The 22,489-nt window shown below is 32.5% G+C and overlaps 1 protein-coding gene across 1 annotated transcript; it reads left to right on the forward strand.

Moving 5' to 3' along the window:
* Positions 1-11,277: 11,277 nt before the first annotated feature.
* On the forward strand, positions 11,278-18,142 carry LOC134248196 (uncharacterized; the record flags this gene model as incomplete). The annotated part of the gene is made up of 6 exons (XM_062730620.1): positions 11,278-11,430; positions 11,797-12,240; positions 15,561-15,731; positions 17,054-17,203; positions 17,799-17,817; positions 18,087-18,142. Coding segments are annotated over 6 exons (962 nt in total), but the record flags the coding sequence as incomplete, so codon positions are not given.
* Between the last annotated feature and the right edge of the window lie 4,347 nt (positions 18,143-22,489).

Below are 22,489 nucleotides of genomic sequence, written 5' to 3' on the forward strand. Positions count from 1 at the left end.
CACAGCTACCACATTTCTGTCAACATCTGTCAAGTCCAGTCAACAATTGTCATACAATAAAGCATGCAGTGCAGTGCAAAGTTGTTAGTATAAGAGCAATTTTGAAAGATTCAATATGAAACTATATCAGTTATCAGTACAATGAGGACAGGGCTCAAATGTTTTGCTTTCAATATATTAGTTCCTAATACATGTCTATATACAACAGATAATACAAATAATCTATCTATATACTGGTTAGGTAAACAAGTGTTGAATGATAGATTGTCTTACCAAACACTGGTAGAATGAATCACCACAGAGTCAAATTAATGCACACTGAAGTCACAATATACACCAAAGTCACAGTTCACAATGTTCATCACTGTGCGGTATATACGGTAAAGTCATCTAGCATGAAACTGTCACTGTTCACTATAGCTCTCGCAAGGAGGAAGGTAGATGAAGACCATCATTCATCAGCTTCTTGTGTAGGCATCGTCCATCATCAACAATCCCGTTGGGCGCCAAATGTAATAGTTGTCCTTTACTCGTCAAAAGAATAAGTAGCCACTCATGGGTTCATTGTTTATTGGAATATTTCAAAGTGTTGATATGGATGGATCGATGATATATATACAGGTGAAGTAGTATGTAGAATAACAATAAAAGTATAGCCCTGTAATAGGAATAAACAATAGTAAGTATAAAAGTCAATAATCAACTTGCAAGGGAATATTTGCTCATTACAAGAAAGATAACTCTTGCACTATCTTCATAAAGTTCAAATCACTTTACAAGTTTACAAGTTATTCCCTTGACTGCATAAAATATAAAAACATTATTTATACAGAGAAAATTGACACAAATTCAATATAGAATTTATACTTATTTATTGTGGCGGATATTGGCCGTGGCACAATACAAAATCGTGGGATGCCATTTCAGTTGGGCAAACCCACCAAATTCAAAGATCAACAATGTGTGTTTCTTTTTTCTAACCGTCCCGGTTTAACCGCGGAGGGTCAGCACACATACAAATTGTTCAAATCAATCAATCAATCAATCAATCAAATCAATCAATATGTCAGATCTCAAATTCCAATATCAAGCATATCAACTTATTTTATCAAATCTTGCATATCAAATATCATTAATATCTCAAACTTCATAGATCAAACATCTCAAACTTCAAATATCAACAAATTTCATATTTCAAACCTGTACGATGTAGTACAGTTCTAAAGTATATATTACTGTCACCAAGAGTAAGCATATTAGTTTAGTTTACACTAGCATTAGCATTTCAACAAGGTGACAGTTTATTACAAGTTTCACACAAACATTCAGTTATCAGTTGACTTGGTGTGCGCAGACGCTTCACACTAATGACTTCTCCTTGAAAAAGTGCCACGACGGTTTCTTTTAGTTCAAAATATCAATCCTATGATCGACTATATGCTACCGATTCTATTTTATAAACGATAGAACGTTTTACAATTTGCCAACACTATTCGGTACGCATAATGCACAGAGACAATTTAATGCGTGTTTAGCACAATCCTAAAAGCTGGCAATGGACTTGATGTAGGCATCATGTGGTATATTCTTCACTTTAACTTTTCCTTAGACAGCACCGGGATATTTTTTCTATGGGTATAAGGTATTCATCTCGGATGTGCAGATCAAAGCTGTTTCACTACAAAATAAAGCAAAAAACCAAGCAGCAGAATATCATTCTTTACTTAGCGAAAAAGGGAACATTCTAAAAAAGGTAGTGGGAGGGCGGGTTTTTAAAGTTACAAAACAACATTTCATGTATTTCATTGCAAGCAATTGTTATGCGTCTTTACCTTCGAAATGTTCAGGAGAAAGGAATGTGAATAACAAACCCGACCTTTTATATACTACACTTCATGTGTCAACCGAACCCGACCCTTAAAAGCCAACGTTCAAATAACAAATTCTTGGGACCTATAAACTAGGATATAGGTCCCTTCAAATATACTTTTCTCGTAAAATAAAGGCATCTATTTTGTATACACAAATAGATGCTATTATTTATACAGAGAAAATTGACACAAATTCAATATAGAATTTATACTTATTTATTGTGGCGGATATTGGCCGTGGCACAATACAAAATTGTGGGATGCCATTTCAATTGGGCAAACCCACCAAATTCAAAGATCAACAATGTGTGTTTCTTTTTTCTAACCGTCCCGGGTTAACCGCGGAGGGTCAGCACACATACAAATTGTTCAAATCAATCAATCAATCAATCAATCAAATCAATCAATATGTCAGATCTCAAATTCCAATATCAAGCATATCAACTTATTTTATCAAATCTTGCATATCAAATATCATTAATATCTCAAACTTCATAGATCAAACATCTCAAACTTCAAATATCAACATTTTTCATATTTCAAACCTGTACGATGTAGTACAGTTCTAAAGTATATATTACTGTCACCAAGAGTAAGCATATTAGTTTAGTTTACACTAGCATTAGCATTTCAACAAGGTGACAGTTTATTACAAGTTTCACACAAACATTCAGTTATCAGTTGACTTGGTGTGCGCAGACGCCACATGGCTGCAAGTTGGCACAGCTTGCAGTCACCCCACACATTGGGGGAAGCAAAGCAAGTCAACTGGACCACGACCAATACTGCCAAGACCCCCCTTCCCAGCAAGATACTTGCACACATCTTGATTGTAGATGTACATGCCTTTAGCAGACTTAGAATAAAGTATTTTGAATTTCCCATTATTAAGAAAAGGGTTTACAACACAAGGCAATCAATCCTTACCAAATGTGACGCATCTCACTTAATTCCTCAATGCCTAATAAAGCTCTGTCTTGTAGAAACTTACATGGCTATTAATTCCTACTGAAATGTCTGAGCAACCTTGGAATGCTCTTTACCACCATTGCTTTTCGTTTCTCCATTATTCAAGGCATATAAGATATAAATGGTTGTAGTTAATCAAAATTAAAGTTTCCAAATAGGGAATGGTTCACTCAAGAGAACTACCTATATTACAATTCCTGTTTAAAATTTGCTAGGAAAGCCATGTCCTGCTGTTTGAAAAAAAACACCAAATTTTATATCTCCAAAAGCTACACATTCACTCTCTTATTACCGGTAAACAATTTAAGCAGAGCAATTTGAAATTCTTAGTCATATTCAATTACAAGAAGGTACAACACTACTTAGTGGTGGTTACAAATGCCTGTAAAAGACAATACTACCATTTTGGAAGCATACTGGCCTTGTTTAATGATATTCCTATAAAAAATACATTACCTAGTATTCCAATTTGTATATCATACTTACCAATTAAGCTGCCATGAAGATATTTGGCACTTAATAGATGCCAATTTCAAACTAGGATTTTTTGGCTGCAATTTCATTACCCATGCTTGCAGTACTCGTGTACTCGACTAATCTTATTTATGTGCTAATTGACTAAATCCCTTCCCTCTTACATATTCTTTCAATAAATATTATTAATGCCTGTGATACATGTATGTGCATCTGAGCTCTACAGCTCTATATGACCACAATCTTCCACTGTGTAGCCCAAATGCATAGCAAAGTCTAAAAATTCTTTAAGGTATAGATGTTTAATTATTAATGACATCAAATGGAAATATTTTATTTTATATAATATGCAATGAGCCTGAATACTCCTATTACATGTACTGCTATCAATATGTGCTTGATCTTTCTTAATAGTATTTTGATTAAAAACATACACCAAGTGAAACTCATTTTAAATGCAACCCCAAGGGACAATGCAAAGTCTTAAGTTTTAAAGTCTGCATAATAAGAACAGAGTTACAAAATATAAGCACCCTGTGAGGAACTTTAATAGCCCGAAAATCTCAAAATTGAAGCCAAATGCAAATTCAAGGTTGAGCAATCTGTATAAAATTCCAAAAACATATAAACTTCCTGTGAGAACTCTTCCGAAAAATAATTGATACATTGTTCGGGATTTAAGGAACTTGCCTAATTGTGTCACTTCTTGTGTGTAAAAATAACCAGAGTTTAATTAAGACCATATATTTTATTTGCAACATACATTTTGTTGCATGTCCTACAAGTTTACCTGGATTCTAGAAGTAATTACAATTTAACTTGGTATTTCCAACACTTTATCTTATGTAACCTGAACTGATCTGGAAGGTCATGTCTACCTACATTTCAAAATCCAATATCTCTACTGAAAGCCTTTCCTGATCATCCCAAAAACTTTAAGAAAATAAGATTTGACATTTTCTTTTTGCTTTAATTATTAAGAATCAAAATATATTTATTTATAAATGATTACAAAACATCCTTAACATTCCTTGGGTTACATATTGCAATTTCCATCCTTTCATTTCCACTTTATTAGATCAAAACAAAGCTATCCTAGTAATTCCAGTCATAGGCAATGGATGGTTTATGGTTATAAATAAGTATTTTGTATTTTCCTTTTCATTCAAGAATTAATATGAATTGATACATTATGTTGTTTAACAATGAAGATGTCCCCCTACCTCATTTTACCTTTGTATTACTATATTTCAATGACCATTTTGTTTCCAATTGAATAGCTAGCAAATGGAATCAATGACGAGAAAGCTCCAACAAATACAGACTTGAAAAAGGCACTTTCCAGAGGATCATTGCTCCCGGCTCCAAATTTAGATCTCTTTACTTTTTAAAGTCATCTATAATGAGTAGGATGCCCAATTTCAGTGTAAATCTATAAAATTTATGATATGCAACTGACCTTATCAGTTGCTTTATAAATATCAGGGGCTTTCACAATATTAGATAGTAATATTTCATGAATGCAAAGAACTAAACTCAAGGGTGCATTTAAATAACTATAACAAAACTCTACTCTGGAAAAGATATGTACTTCATGCTCCTTTTTACTTACATTCATCACAAACTTGAGATATATACTATATCAACCTGAAAATTTTGGCATTAATGCATCATAGTTTTTAGACATGTTGAAATGCCTAACAGTTCTGAGTCATGTTGTAAGTAATGCCTAATAATTCTGAGCCATATTGTAAGTAATGCCTAATAGTTCTGAGCCAGGTTGATCCATGTTGTATTTAATGCCTGGTAGTTTTAAGCCATGTTGTAATTAATGCCTAATTGTTCTGAGCGTTGAGCCATGTTGTTAGTTGTACCTAGTAGTTTCCAGATATATTGTAGTTAATGTCTAATTGTTCTAAGCATGCTGCAGATAATGCCCAATAGTTTGAGACACATAGAGCCATGTTGTAAGTAATGCCTATTAGTTTTCAGCCAAGTTGTCAATAATGCCTAATTGTTCTTAGCCACATTCTGAGCCATATTTAAATAATGCCTTAAGCCTAATAGTTCTTAGCCATGCTTTACATAATGCCTAATATTCTACAATCAAACAAAACGTTGCAACTGTTTACATTCAAACCTGAATATCTATAATAGAAAAACTGAATATAATCTCACAAATAGAAAGTTAATGGAAATGTGCAATGGGTCTGAAACATTCTTCTTATGTTACATATGAAAAATTAAGCTGCTGTATTATCTGCACCTAACATCACCTAACATTACAAGAGCATATCAAAACAACCTTTAGGGTTATTTTGACCATAATTTCAGGCAACTGCAAATCCTTATTTTGAGAGATATCAAAGTTAAATTTAATGATTTTTAAAAATGTAGATCTGCAGCTATTTTGGGAAATTATTTTATTGTAACCTAATTTGTAAGATTTACAGGTTGTCAAAATTCTCCCTCTAATTTTGAAAGTTAACATTTCTTAAACAAATTATTAGTTATAAAAGCAACATCAAAAGCCATGCTGACAGACTTTGCTTATAATTTTGTGTCAATCTGCAGTGGAAAAGACAATTCAATTATACATGTATACACACTCAACTATTAAAGCAATACAAAGGTAATTGATGTACCTGATATACTGGACTGTGAATCTGTGATGATACTTATACTTATGTCTGGTTTTCCCCACGATATAAAGATAATTTTCTATGCTTTTCTCTGACTTTTAGTCTTGTATTTGGGTCCATGCCACGAGAAGGTCCGACCGAGTTTCCTTATTGTTGTTTCATAGGACCTACTTTAGTTTGGATTTGCCGGGTTTCGAAGCAGTATGAAACAAAAAGAAAGTTATTAATGTTAATAACCAACATTACATCATTGTAAAACAATACAAAGGCACAAGTAAACGATTTTTGGTATAACCGCGTGCGCGTCGTCTGCTTTGTAAAATGTTTGAATCCAATCTCATCCGTCATAATTAATGCACATCGGTATTAATAACAGCGTTAAAATGGTTGAGAACAATGCATAAATGAAAAATCATACGATTTTTTAAAGTTACAAAACAACATTTCATGTATTTTATTGCAAGCAATTGTTATGCGTCTTTACCTTCGAAAGGTTCAGGAGAAAGGAATGTGAATAACAAACCCGACCTTTTATATACTACACTTCATGTGTCAACCGAACCCGACCCTTAAAAGCCAACGTTCAAATAACAAATTCTTGGGACCTATAAACTAGGATATAGGTCCCTTCAAATATACTTTTCTCGTAAAATAAAGGCATCTATTTTGTATACACAAATAGATGCTATTAATTCTGATAATGAACATTATGCATGTACAATATTTCTGAACAAATATATACATTCTAATGCAACTATTTCATGTTACATTTATCTATAATAAAAACATATGATTATCAATTAATCACCTGTTTATGGAACAAGGCTAACTCAACATAGTTCTCTGAATATGTCTGGTGTAATACATATCAACTGTAAATAATAATTCAACTATATAACTTCAAAATACATAATCAAGTCACATCAATGAAATTGATAACTGATATTTGTAAATTACCAAGATCAAATGATAAAAGTAAGAGAAAGATACTTTACAATCAAATCAACTGAATTTACTCATGAATGATAGAAAATGCATAAATTAGATAATTTACAGAAATATTAAATAAGAAATTAATTAAGATAATTAAATATAGAGTGCACTTACTATCTGTCAGTAGTCAGTATATCTGGTCATTCTAGATTACTAAATATGGCAGACTCCATATAGATACAGTCTCTGACAAATTAATTGGATTTCCCTCTAAGAAATCTAACTTTGTAATGAACAAAGGCAGTTCACCAAAAGCGGGAAACTACATAATATAAATCTATTGGCTCCTAAAACCACATGACATGAATCACATGTCTGAAAATGACCACGTACATAGGTAAAATAGCCATAGGCATTAATTGAATAAGTCAACTAATGATCAATGTGTAGCACAATAAAAGAACCAAGGGAGAATAGGGCAATACAGGAATGTGTATCCAATTGTGTTTCAACTCATATCTATACAAAATGATGATGATGTTGTAAATGATGTAGATGATGATCAAGTGAAATAATAATAAAATCAAGAAACACAATATTCCTATGATATCATTTATTAATCATAAATATATAGAAAATATCACCCTATTACAGTAGGAATGTGTTAATCGTTAGACATTTGACACTTACATGTATCCATATCTTTATTTATGTGTCATCAACCCCGTTATTAAATCAGACAATGCAAAAATATATATACTCCTGATATATGTATTTTATTTAATATTTAGAAAGTCATAATATAAGTTGAAGTATATCTTGCTGATCAAAAATCCAATGATTATTTAAATTTCCTTTAATATATAAAACAATCTTTCTTGCTTTATAATTTAATCAAATGTCTCATTTGTTATAAATATATTAAACGATTTCTTGATGGTAAAACCATAATAAAGGGGAGTAATCAAATGTTGAACCCGCTTTTGATTGGCTAATCTGGATCTTGAATCTCGAAACTTGAATTTCGAATCTCGTATTTTGAACCTCGAATCTCGAATGAGCCTTCTGGGCTTTCGGACATTCGAGATTCAAGTTTCGAAATACGAGATTCGAAATTCGAGTTTCGAAATTCAAGATCCAAACTAACCAATCAGAAGCGGGTTCAACATTTGATTACTCCCTTTTGTTATGTTTTTACTATCAAGAAATCGTTGAATATATTTATATCAAATGGGTCATTTGCTAAAATGATAATGCAGGAAAAAATGTTTTATGTATTAAAATGAAATAAAAATAAAATTTGGATTACATTTTGAAAAATACATGTATAATTTTATTTTTCTCATTGAACAAAGTAGTAAATACGTATATATGGAATATTATACGGTCTTATCGTTGACTTGCGCAACAAGTATGTCGACTATTTTGATTTATCAGATCATTGCTTCAGGGAGAATATTATATTTGATTATAATTAGATAAGAAATACTAGTACTATGAATCGTCTCTATACTGCACAGTTATTCAAGGGTATATATTTCATTACATTTATAAAGGGTACATTTTAGACTTGGCTGCTGAATCGAACTGTAGCGTTATAAGGTGTCACAAGTATATTTTAGTCTTTGGTCATAACGGTATGGTCAGAGACTAAAATTTAAAACCATAACGCTATAGTTCTGCATCTAATTTAGACCCATCTTCTATTGATATAAAATAAAATAAATGCCGCATTCATTTTAATTTATATTGCAAATCTGTATTGTATATACGATTTTTAATTAATTCAAGAAATCAAAGCCTTAGATGAAGATAAGTAATTAAATACTTAATTTTTTTATGTATTTCCTCTATCAGGAAAACGAACGCGATTTTTGTTTTTCAATGCTACGTCGCCTTTCAGGTTTTACAAAGTAACATTTTCAGTGTGTTTGAAAAAAATAGGCAGGCGAGGTGGGTAGGGGTAGGGTTATAGTTTATCTTTAGACACTTGAAACTTATTCATAACTTTATTTATATGTCATCAACCCCGGAAACAAAGAAAACAATTCAAAAATATATATACTCCTGATATATGTATTCTATTTAATATTTAAGAAGCCATAATATAAATTGAAGTATATCTTGCTGATCAAAAATCCAATGATTATTTAAATTTCCTTCTAATATATATAATCCTCTTTCTTGCATTGTAATTTAATCAAATGACTCATTTGTTATGAATATATTAAACGATTTCTTGATAGTAAAAACATGATAAACGGGAGTAATCAAATGTTGAATCCCCTTTTGATTGGTTAGTCTGGATCTTGAATCTCGAAACTCGGATTTTGAATCTCGAATTTCGAATCTCGTATTTCGAAATTCGAATCTCGAATGAGCCTTCTGGGCTTTCGTAGGTTTGTGCACTTTTTAAACTCACTTGGGTTTCACACAAATTATGTCACATTGATACAATGCAATATTGTGCAACAAGGCACCAACACATATTTTAAAAGTGATTGTTTTACTTATTGCAATTTTATTTCACAAACACAAACAGAAATATGTCTTTTATTAAATTGTTGATGAACTTAGTTAAGGATACCATTTTCATTTTATAATCCATTTCTTCAACTCTTGCAATTAATCGCCTTTCCTGCAAAGCTAGTATCAAGAAGATACTTTCTTGATTATCAATAATTTTTTGTTTTGCCTAAACGCAAACGCAGTACAGGTCCTGTTATTTGTATTTTCTGTACATTAATCTCACTGACTCTATAACGCAAGATGATAAAAGAATTTCTCATATGTTCGACTGAATTCTATGTTTAAAAGACGTTTTTCTGAAATCTAACTTTATTAGAGATCTGTCACACTGCAAAATTTTCAATGTTTCAAAAATTAAAAGATAGCCAATGCTTCTTTCTTCCCACCTTTTGGCATGGTTTCTTTCTGCAGTATTGTGAGTCCCTTTCCGGCGCTACATTTCAACAAAACGAAGACAAAAATTGTAAAACAGCAAATTCCTTAGATAAATACTGATTTTTAAGGAGTCAAATTAGAAATTCAACCAAAGAGTATCAAAAATGTCGATTTTTTTTTTGTAATTACCTATGATCATTATTGTATCGACCATAGAACCTACGAAATGATGACTTTAAACACACATGATATTCTTGTTTCATCAACTTGTTTGTCATTAATTTACCTCGTTTAAGAAATTGATCATATATCGTTCGGTTCTATTGTCGTACTGAATTTCGATAATGTTAATTTTTATTACAAGAAGAAATTGACCTAAGTTTGTGCAAAAAATCATGCTTAAAAAGTGCGCGGAACTGTGTGAAAATTAGCGACATCAATCAACCAAACTTGTAAAAGATTTATTAGGACCCGACACTCCAAACCACACTTATAGTAGATATGTTTTTGCATAATGCAGATTACTTTGATTTAAATTATGCAAGTAGTTGTAAAGTGTTTCGGCTCTTAAGTAGCCTTATCAGGGGTCACAGACATAAATCATAATGTTCATTTAAGGTGAGACCTGATTATCTCTTCACCTATGTTGTTGTGTTTGCTGTAAACTATGATTGGTTTAGAATTGAATGAAGCTGTGCATTCTGGATTTCTAAGAATGGTATTCCAATATTTCAGAATCCGTTTTTTCAGTCCTTTAATGCAAGGGTTAAATTTAGTAACCAGTACTTTAGGGTTACGTAACAGTTGCTCTTTAGTTTGAGATTTATTAGGACCCGACACTCTAAACTACAGTCCTTTAACGCATTCTCCTTTGATGAATCCTTTAAACACAGCTGGGCTATGAGCGCTCTGTCTGTGTAGGTACTGAAAGTTATTTGTTGGTTTGATAAACGACTTGATATCCAGTTAAAATTTTGAAATTTGAGTCCTTTGTAAACTGTACTATCAAGGAAGTTCACAGTAGATGGAAAGATTTCAAATGTAAATCTTAGATGCTTGTGACAGTGATTGGCAATGTTACAGAATTCTTCTATCTCTGGTTGCGTTCCATTGAATATTATAAAACCATCATCACGGTATCTGCCGTGGAAGAAAATTTTGCTTGCATGGTGGAATTGTGCCATTATATGCTCTGTGATTTGATACATTCTGATGTCACAGATCTCTGGACTTGGGATTGCACCCATGCTGGCTCCTATAATGTTTTTGTAATATTTTCCGTCAAATTCAAAGTAATTGTATTCCAAGACACATTTAAGTACGAAGGTTAGATCCTTAGGGTTAGGATATGGTATGTCTAAATCTATTTTATTGGCCTGTGTGTAAGCTTCATTCATGATGAGAAGTGAATCCCATGAGCATCATTGTGCTAAATCTTGAATGCACTAATTTTTGTATTGTATGTTTATGTGTTGTATTTTCAGTGCTTTGGTCTTCATGGTCGTCGTGGTCATCATGCCCAGCTGACTGCACAACACAAAATCTACAGAGGAGTCAATCGTGTCAAAAGCATTCGGGGTATAGTTGCGGAACAGCTCCGTCACAATCCATATCCTGCCTTCAGATCGGCTGTACATGTAAATATTATGATGATACTCTCAGAGGTCGTTTTTAGGCACAATAAATTTATTGACGATATGACAAATTTTGCAATTCGCAACCTCAGGGCTCACAGCCAGCTACATGTGGTACCTTTAGTTTTGATTACTGTTATTATGTTCGTCATACAAGTGTCATTGCAGAGGCCGAAATTGGCAAATTTACATACAAAGGGTATTATTTTTCATTTTAAAAACAGTCTTTTAGTAGAGTTGCTGGCATCGAATTTCTAGAAGACTATCTACATAGAGCTTATAAAGAGCAAAATATTATAGTAAAAAATGAATACTTCCACTATTTTGATTTTTGCGAATATTTAAAAACTTAAGTTCACTTTTTAACAGCTTCCTCAGAAAGAAGCTTAAATACACCAGACAACAGAACTTACGTCAGTCTGACATCCAGTTGTTTACTAGCCGAGGGGAGGACATTTCTAACCTTCAGAGCAAGAGCAAACAATGACTTTCAGATTGCCATCGGTACCGACGATTGTGACAACTGTGGTACACATTATGAAATCATTTTTGGGGGATGGGCAAATACCAGATCTGTCATCAGGTATGGTATAGGTGGTACTGAATGTGATTCATATTCCCAAACTATTCTGAATCAAACCTTCTTCGACAATTTCTGGATTTCATGGGAAGGGAATTATATCCAAGCAGGCGAGGGCGGTACGGTCGGCATCAACATAATCTTGAATTGTACTCGTTCCACTCCTTTTGATGTCAAATATATCTATATAAGGACAGGTTGGGGTTCAAGCGGTGAATGGAGATTTCCAAACGGTTTGTAAACAAAGAAATATTATCTTTTTAATGTATTTCTCTATAGTTCCTTATTGACATCATTTAAGTAATGTTTAGAAGTACAAAGTTAAATAAGATTTCAAAAGGACCAGGTTCCGTTTATAGCCAATATGTGTTTAATACTCATATGAAGCAGAATTCCTTATAGTTAACTTTCCGTGATTTTCAGCTGAACATTCAGATATATTACCGACGTTTTATTGATAAGCATTAGCTATTTCCATTTATATGTGACTCGGTATATTCCACTGAGTCTGACACATCTGTTTCTTATGTACATGATTTAATTTAGTCCAACACTACAAGAAATAACTAGTGAAAGTCACTCAGAAGACTAGCAAATTTACCGTCCATACAATCACTACCTCAAAAGTAGTTTTACTAGACATTGGGTTGATTTACTCGATAACATTAGTAAATCTAGAATGTATAAGTAACTTTCACTAGGTATATCTACGATCCCTACTCTACTTTTCACTATCTAAGCTAATGAACAGAATGATTACATATCATGACGAACGCTTTACTAGGCACACAAGTTGAATTACAATGTAATTAGGTATTTCTTTCAGTGAACTAACAATTTAAGCATTTGAAAAACGATATAATTTCAGTTTTTCCATCATATTACTTATATACTATTATTGTACACATATGGTGCTTGGCAGCGCACTTTGAAGTGCGTTGAATTTGACACAAAAATCAACACACTTTGAAAAAAAAATTCTAAGTGGGTTAAATTTGAGAAAAATTTGAGAAAAGCTCAACGCACTGGATTGAGGGACCTTCTACCTATCTTTTCTTTATTCTCGTTGAGGAAAGACAAATTCATCAAAGAAACGTTCTTTATTACTAAAGTCTAGGTCCAGAACATTTTGTTTGATACTTATTTTTTTAAAGTGAGTTAAGTGTCTCAGTGGTAAAATAAATTGTATATTGATGTATATTCTTTACGCATTTTTAACAAATTTCACAACTCTTAAACTTTCTTACCAAAATATTACATATGTATTTATTTACATAACTGGTATGACGTTAATGTATTTTCTTTCAAAAAAAGTTAACGTAAAAAAAATTTAAAAATTAAGATATTACGCTTTCCTAAAAAGAAATAGTTGAGTACCATTTAAAAAAAAGAGGCTCGGGGACCATATCGTTGGCCAAAGTAACAATAGCTTACTGACTACACTATGACCAAAGTGGCTTCCTAAAACCAAAGACATATTATTCAAAAAATAAAACAACTTGTATAAATATATTAATATTTTTTCATCTGTATTAATCATAGGTGTGTGCAGGATTTGTTTTCCGTTCAGTTAATTCGAAAAACAAGAGCTAGGTCAGCGAACACGTACTACCAATTTCTTATAAATATGCAAGAAATTTACAAATATATTAATGATGAAAGGAATTCGACATTTTGTAAAATTATATGATCGATATAGCAACATTGTTGCAAATGCACCAATAGGTTAAATGTTGACTAAACTTTTTTTGTAAAAATCGTTGAGCAATCATTTTCACACAGGTTTAAGAAATACTTTTGACAGATCATAGCAAAGAGCACACGGTAGCTGTGTCTGTTTGATATGGAAAGCTAACTCTTCCATAACACATGATTTTATCTTTGATATTTCAGGTGACACAAATGGAGATAACTAACAATATTCCAGATCAAAAGTCCATAAAACAATACAAAATTGGAGCAGAGCAAACACGGACCTCCAAAATATTAGAGGTTGGATCAGGTGCCACGGAGGAGTGAGCATCCCCTGCCGACCGGTTACACCCGCCGTGTGCACCTTGTCATAATCGGGAAATAACGGAAAAATCCGTCGTCAATTCAGTATATAAATAACGGACTAACAATATTACTAAGAAAAGCCTCAGTCAGTATTTGACTCAATGATAAAATATATTTGCCGACAAGGTCATTGTATCGACCATAGAACTTACGAAATGATGACTTTAAAAGAGGCTACTGAAATTCTTGTTTTATCAACTTGTTTGTCAATAATTTACTTCGTTTTAGAAATTGCTCATACGTAGACCATGCTCTTGCGTATCTAATCATGTAATGAGATATGTAAACTCCGTATGCTGGTGATGAAGGTATATTGCTGCATAAATAAGGGAAGTTGGCGATAGAAAAATTAAATTACAATTAACGTCTTTTTCAAGTAAAAATGTGAAACAGATGTCTAAGACTCTATTGTATCTTTTATCTCAAGTTTACTAGGATATATCGTGTCGACATAGGAATGGAAATTACCATTGTTAATTGACAGTAGGTTTTGTTGTGCCACGACCCTATATTGTTCTCATGGACTTTTGACCGTGTTTATTTTATTTCATAATTATATTGCATATACTATGTATCATCTATCTATGTGTCATTAACCATTTCTATCGAATTCCGTCGCAGCAGCATAGGTAATATTGTTATCTAGGTACTTTATACAGGGAAATTTTCACCCCCGTTTTATTTTCGCACCTTTCGTCCTACTCTCATTTGGGCGAATTTGAAACGGTGCGAATTCAAAGAATACAGTATAATTTCTTAAATTAAACTTGACTGGGCGAATAAAAAATGGGGCAAAATTGTCAGCAAGTGTGAATGGGCGAAAATAACCCTGTATACATTTTTTTACGGGAAACATCCAATTAAATGAACTGCCTTGCGGAAGAGATATAATAAAAGTAATCTCCAAAGACATTTACGTTAATATTTCTAGCGCTTCAATCAACATGGATGTATCCACCAAATAGCACACCATCCCATAATCTTATATAGCGTTAGAAATTAATCTGATTTGAAAAAAAATCGAATTTTGAATCAATAGTCTACATATTTTCTATTATATACATATTACTTCAGTATTATTCCCGTCGAGCAGCGAATTTTCTGTTAAGAGAAAATTCAAATGAATTACATACCTTGTAGCTGGTTCTACACGTTTTTCAATATTTCCTGAGCATGAAAAAAAGCACACGGCAGATGTGACCGGTTGACAGGCGTTGCTCGCTCCTCTATGGCACCTGATCCAACCTCTGATGTTTCGGAGGTCCGTGTTTTCTCTGCTCCTATTTCATGTATTTTGTATTGTTGTACGGATTTTTGATCTGGAATACTCTTTGTTATTTCCATATGTTTCATTTCATTAGTATGCCACAGGCCCCAATACCTGTCTTTTACAGAAAATGCAGGTTTTTTTAACGTGTATGCTAATAAAAAGTAGAGATAAAACTAAATATTTTTTTAATCAAACATGTACTTATACATGATTTTTTTTCTCTAGATGTCGCGTGCACCCATGAATTAAACAGTAACGTGAACGTTTCCACAAGTTCTACAGGTTGTAATGGAGTCAGCACTTACGGATGTAACTCAGGATACAAACAGGTTGCTGGGAACACACAACGCACATGTTACGGAAAGTTCTGGACGGGATACCCGTTTGTCTGTTCCGGTCAGGATTTTACTTTTATCTTTTTATGTTGACTTACACTGATTGAAAGATTATACTACAGGTTTCTCAAACAAACAAAAAATGAGATTCGTGTTTCACTCAATTAGTTAACAGTGGTGTAAGGAAACCACTTAGCATAATAAACAATGGAAAGTGTTACATTTTAGAAAGGTTAAAATTCCTTCCTCAAATCCTTAATTTGTTTTTTTTTTTTTTTTTTTTGTTTATGCACATACCAGGTATTAAACCCTGATTCCACTCTATTTGTTGTTATCAAAATACTTTCCGATTTTATTATCATTGCCGTCCCATAATCTATTATTGGACTGGCAATTATCATTAGTTCATTACCGTACGGATATAGGTAAATTTTTAGACTGCAAGAACAAGGGCATGACGTCACAGTCATGTTTAAATTTTTAGCTCACCTGAGCCGAAGGCACAAATGAACTTTCCTGCTCAAATTTTATCCGGCTTACATCTGTCTATCTGTAAACTTTTTCTCATTTTCGACTTGTTCTTAAGAATCACTGAGCCAATATCAACCAAACTTACCACAAAGTATCCTTGGATACTTGTTTGTTTAAACGAAAGGCTTTACACTTTTTCAATGGGAGATACTGCAGTAGTTAGGAAAATGTGACAAAATAATAACATCTTTTAAAAATCGTCTCAAGAACCTCTGGGCCAGGAAAAAAATTAAACTTATGTGGAAAAAAAATCCTCGGGTAGTGTAGATTCAAGTTTGTTCAAATCATGACCCCGGGGGTAGGGTGGGGTCACAATGGACCAAAAAAGTTTACATGAAAATACATTGGAAAATTCTTTAAAACTCTTCTTCTCAAAAATAGCAAAGCCATAATTGGTCATATTTATATAGAAAAAGTCTTTTCAAATCATGACCACACGTGGTAGAGTAGGGCCACAAAGGGCGAGATTAAAGTTTAATACAGTAATACATAGGAACACTCTTTTAAACAGCAAATCCATGATTGATCTTAAAGATAGCATCCCTAGGTAGTGTTGATTCAAGTTTGTTCAAGTCATTGCCCCGTGGGGTAAAGTGGGCCAGAATGGGGGATCAAAGTTTTATATTGGAATTTTTTTTCTTAAGAACAGAAAAACCATGAATAGTCATATTTATATGGAGACACCCTTAAGTATTGTAGAATCAAACTGTTTAAAATGAGGCCCCAGATCTGAACTCTTTCAATTTGAGCTACCCTTAGAATTCTACTAAAATCTACTCGCGAAAATGCGAACTGTACATAGCTGAAACATTCGCATAATCTTGAATTCATATTTATACAATTTTTGAACAGTGAATAGTACATTTGATGAACAGAATCAGAGCCCTGATGTAATTTCAAACACCATTATCATCGCCGTCGTCGTCGTTATTGTATCTCTGTTGGTAGGAACCACTGTATCCGTCCTAGTGTATAAAAGATTCATCAATCGTCAGAATAAAGGTAAACTTATCCACTTTCATTTTTGAATCAAAAAAGGTAACATATCTAGAGATGGATTTTTCTCAATACTAAGAAATTCAAAAAAAAAAAAATAATGATAATAACGATAAAAAAATAAAATATTTACAATTACTGTTGTGGATGATTTAAACTTTCTTATGATGTCTTCGAATACTTGTACTGAATTACTTATAATTCTCATCATTCTGTGACAGCTTTAATTTAACCATATATATCTTATACGCAGTATTTATTAATGGTTTAACTTTCTTAAAAGTAAACGAATCTTGTAGAGATTATTGAATATTTATCATATTTTTTATTACTGCAGAAAATTAAGAATGATAAGATAACAAACAATTATGATTTTAATAAGGATTTAGATATAAGAAGGACCCCTTAGTAAGATTATTTATTTAAACGATTTATTTGTTTATGCATACATATTATCAAAATCAGGATGCATAGGAAAGATCTTTCCTTTTGCAACGTAACCTGTTTGATCCAATATTATTGCAAAATGTGATTTATCAAATTTATTTAGTATTTAAAGAGCTTTAACAATGTTATTCACATCTTCTTGTTATTATTTCAGTTAGACGACTCGCTGTAAGGTAATGAATAATATTACTACTACTACTACTACTACTACTACTACTACTGCTACTATTACTACTACTACTACTATTACTACTACTTATATTACTACTACTACTACTGCTGCTACTATTACTACTGCTGCTACTATTACTACTACTACTACTACTATTACTACTAGTAGTACTACTGCTACTACTACTACCACTACTACTACTGATCCCTTATGCGTATTTCTATTTATCAATATTATTTCTATGAAATATCATATTTTTTTTATTTTCAGCTCACAGGGCCAACAAAATAATTAGCCAAGCGTCTTTGTAATGGGTTCCATCAGTGCAAAGTCTTTGTTTCGTGAAATGTTTTAATTAGACAGAAAAAATAAACACATGTCGTTTTCTTATTGGAATTCAAATTGTGATACGCAAATTATAAATGCTTATCAGTTTCATGTATGACAACTTAGGTGGCATGATAAACGTAGAAAAATATTAAATTATTACATATAGTTCATCCGTTTCTGTTTTTACTAGTAATTCTTTCTTATCAATACAGAATTTGTCTGGGGAATATGGCTTCATCAATATTGGTTGGGATTGGTTATATCTTATTGCTGAGATGTCATAACTAAAGATCTTTGACATAATTTATAAAATGTGTTATTAGAAAAAAAAACTTCCTCCAATCCTTTGGAATTCGATTGGCACTTCTTTATTTTGCGATTTTTTTTCTATTCGTTTTACGCAGAAGTAATTAAATACCTTCTGCATGAGAAAAGGAAAACGCTGGCCTTCATCTCGATATCCAGGTATATTGAAGACGTTTGATAACTATAAATTAAGAACTGTTACTTCCATGCATATATGGACCCGAATAAATCCAAGTAAACTTGAAATTAAACAACCGACAGACACAACCAGATTCAAAGTGCTTTAAACCTGCAGGAACATTTTTTTTAAAGAGGGTGTTGCAGTTCTTTTGTTATTTTCCCTAAATGTGTAGCAGATTAAAAGAAGAATTTTTATGTTGCAGAAACTCATATTATTTTTTTTTTCAAATGCATCAATATATAAAGCACAATGAGAAAAAAATATTTGGAAGCTGCGTATTGACTTCCAATCTGCCACAAAATGATGTGAAAATTAGTCTCACGGCAAAATATATAAGATTTTCCGTTTTTTTGAATAGGAAATCCCCATTGTTCTGAAAAAGTGCCTCCTTGAAATAAAATAATTTAGATATATACACAAAGAGGCAGGAATTTTCTTCAAAACTGCCATCTCCAATTTTTGTTTCAGAGAGGCACAATTTTGAAAAACGCAAAAATTGAATAGAAATTATTCTACAGACGAAATGCAAATTGTGTACATTGAATAACACTGGAAACAATCGTGTCCGAATTGGTCTAGTGGATATGCTGGTTGGTTACCAAATCGTACGTTTACCAGAGCCAGGGTTCGAATCCTGGAATGGATCATTTTTGCAAGAGAGAGAATGTCAAGAAGTTAAAATTAAAATTGTCATGAATAATAACTATATGCAGGATAAAATTATTTTCCTTGATATGCTGTGACTTAAAACGAATACTTTATTTAGTTTTGTCTTGGAAAATAAATTTACTGTATTGTTTAATAATTTATTTTTTACATACTGTAGCTATTGCAGTTTTGAATAATTCTGGTCTCTTTAGTTAGTAGCCAAGATTTGATTTGAAACAAATGAAATGTCTTGGATGTAGTATCAACAGTGTGATTATGGGACGCAGGTTTTATTTCATGAAAAATATTTTTGCACGATGCCTACAGTATATCTTTCAAACTACTGCTTTAGCCATTGTGATTTTTGTTGTTCCAACCTTTTTCGTGCAAAATGACGAAAGTGTTTTGCTGTATCAAGCAGGAAATACCCGCCGTAAACATAGTCCTCTACGTGCTGTATCTATATTTTGACATAACGAGGGTATTTAAGGGTATATTCGATTAAGCGACACGGGTTACACGAGTCACTAGAGTTGTAAATAAAACAACCTATCTTCGACACGGGTGATCAACTCGTGTTACGCGAGTATACTCCTCAGTTTACCTGGAGTAACAGGTAAAAAAATGGCGGGAAGTGAAGTCGAATTGTTAATGCGAAAACTGTTTCTGCATAGATTTGTCAGCGTTTGTATTAGAAATTTACAACGTAAATGAAAAAAGTCTGCATTATAATTTTGACATCCCCAGCCTTTTTTTTATTTTTCAGTTTTTAGGTCATCCTCTTGAAATTACTATTGTGTTATCATTGACAGTTTTTAATTTTTACATAAGTTTATCCAGCTTTTTTTTTAATCTGCCTATAATTGTTGTCCGAACCTCTGGAACAAAAGAACTTACGACTAAAACCATAAACTTATGTTGATTATAAATTTTTGAAAATTAAATGTTTTGGAAATTGTTACCATAGAAACATTCTTAATTCTTTTCAAGAAGAATAAAATCGCAGAATTAGATTTTGGTCTTAGGTGCAAGTTCTTTTGTAAAACGGGCCCCTTGATTCCAAAAATAGATAGTCCAATAGATGCATATTGCAATTGATTCACTAAAATTATTTATATAGATTTAACAATCGCAGCATAGATATGTCGTGTTAATTACCTTATGAAGTTAAATATTATTACTATTATTTATTTAATAATTTAGTTTTAAGATAATTACAGAATCAAATGTGAGAGCAATTTCAGTTACATGCATGTCCTACAATGTAATCTTATAAATATGGAGGTCGGGTCCCCAAAACCAACCGGTTCTTTGTTTACAATAAAATTAATGTTATAAATATATAGAAATTACCTTTTCAGGCTTTAATTACAATCGTAATAATTATTGAACAATTTCATGCGCATTTTTAAAAAAAAAATGAATTGAAATATTGAACATTATTTTTACAGACTCACAATTAAAATCCACAGTCATGTAAGACCATGAAAAACACATTAGCTCAAGTTTTCTTTCCAACCGGCGTCGCATTTTTTGTAAAAGTATATGTCTCTCACATGCTATGACTTATACCATATTAAAATGAAAAATGTCCGCTATGGTACTTTTCTGACCAATTATTATACCCCATGCAAAATGTTACGGGGGAGAGAATACAGGCACATGCATGTAGCAGCTGGTGGAAGCGCTCCCCACACCTTTTTTCCAAACATATATTTACTTAAAATCTTCATTGAAAGACCACCGATAGCTTAATCCCCCTTTTTGTTACAGTAATGCTAAGCAAGGGTGAAGTCGTCTTGTATGCATAAAATTTGGTGCTGAAGGAAGTTTGACCTACATCCCCCTCCTCTAACTAAATAGGAGTTTTGTTTTTATTTTTCTGGCTTGCCCCCCCCCCCCTAAAACGATGGCATGTCACTATTATATTTAATACATGTACTTTTGACATGTATGCATGTGAACGCATTCTTATTCTACTTTTTTTTATTTTAATAAGAGGAGGTATTGACTTGTTGAATAATATTGCAAGGAAGGATAAATAATCTATAAAATACATGTTTTATCTGTATAAAATACATTTTGTTGAACAATTAATTTCAGCTTTGAGGTCTTGTATTTACTGGAGTAATTATTTGCCATTCTTTTTTTGATAACTGGATATTGTTTCTAAATCAATTGTTTGTCCTGTTCAAACCAGATATACAGGGAATATACTGTTTTCCCCGCTATATTTATACAAACACTAAACAACACGAGATGTTTTATTTAGATCACTATAGAGTTCAATCAGTGAGCATGCGCATATTTAACACTAGTGCGACAGGGGTTGTCTTAATCGAATACACTCTTAGAGTGTATTCGATTAAGACAACCCGTGTCGCACTAGTGTTAAATATGCACATGCACACTGACTGAACTCTAGTGATCTAAATAAAACATCTCGTATCGTTTAGTGTTTGTATAAATATGGCGGGGAAAACAGTATATTCCCTGTATTTTTGGTCTTAACAGGATAAACAACTGATTAACAAACAATATCCAATTATCAAATAGAGAATAGCAGATAATTTAATACAAGACCTCAAAGCTGAATTGATTGTTCAACAAAATGTATTTTTTACAGATATAACATGTATTTTATAGATTATTTATCCTTGCAATACTATAGTATTATTTAACAAGTCAATACCTCCTCTTATTAAAATAAAAAAAAGTAGAATAAGAATGTCTTCACTTACATACATGTCAATAGTATTAAATATAATAGTGACGTGCCATCGTGTTTGAAGGGGGGGGGGGGGCAAGCCAAAGCAAAAAAAAAACGAAACTCCTATTTAGTTGGAGGAAGGGGATGTAGGTCCCACTTCCTTCAGTACCAAATTTTATTCATACAAGACGACTTGACCCTTGATTGGCTTTACTGTAACAAAAAGGGGGAGGAAGCTATCGGTGGTCTTTCAATGAAGATTTTTTGAAAGTAAAGAGATGTTTGGAAAAAAAAGTGTTGGGAGCGCTTCCACCAGCTGCTACGTGCCTGTATTCTCTCTCTATCCCTCCCCCCCCCCCCCCCCGGTAACATTTTGCAAGGGGTATAATAATTAATTGGTCAGAAAAGTACCATAGCTGACATTTTTCATTTATATAGTGTAAGTCATAGGATGTGAGAGACAAATACTTTTACAAAAAAATGTGACGTCGGTTGGAA

Source organism: Saccostrea cucullata, unplaced genomic scaffold, assembly GCF_032062105.1.
Source record: "Saccostrea cucullata isolate Sc308-1 unplaced genomic scaffold, CSIRO_AGI_Scuc_v1 ctg4151, whole genome shotgun sequence".
Classification (NCBI taxonomy): Eukaryota; Metazoa; Mollusca; class Bivalvia; order Ostreida; family Ostreidae; genus Saccostrea; species Saccostrea cuccullata.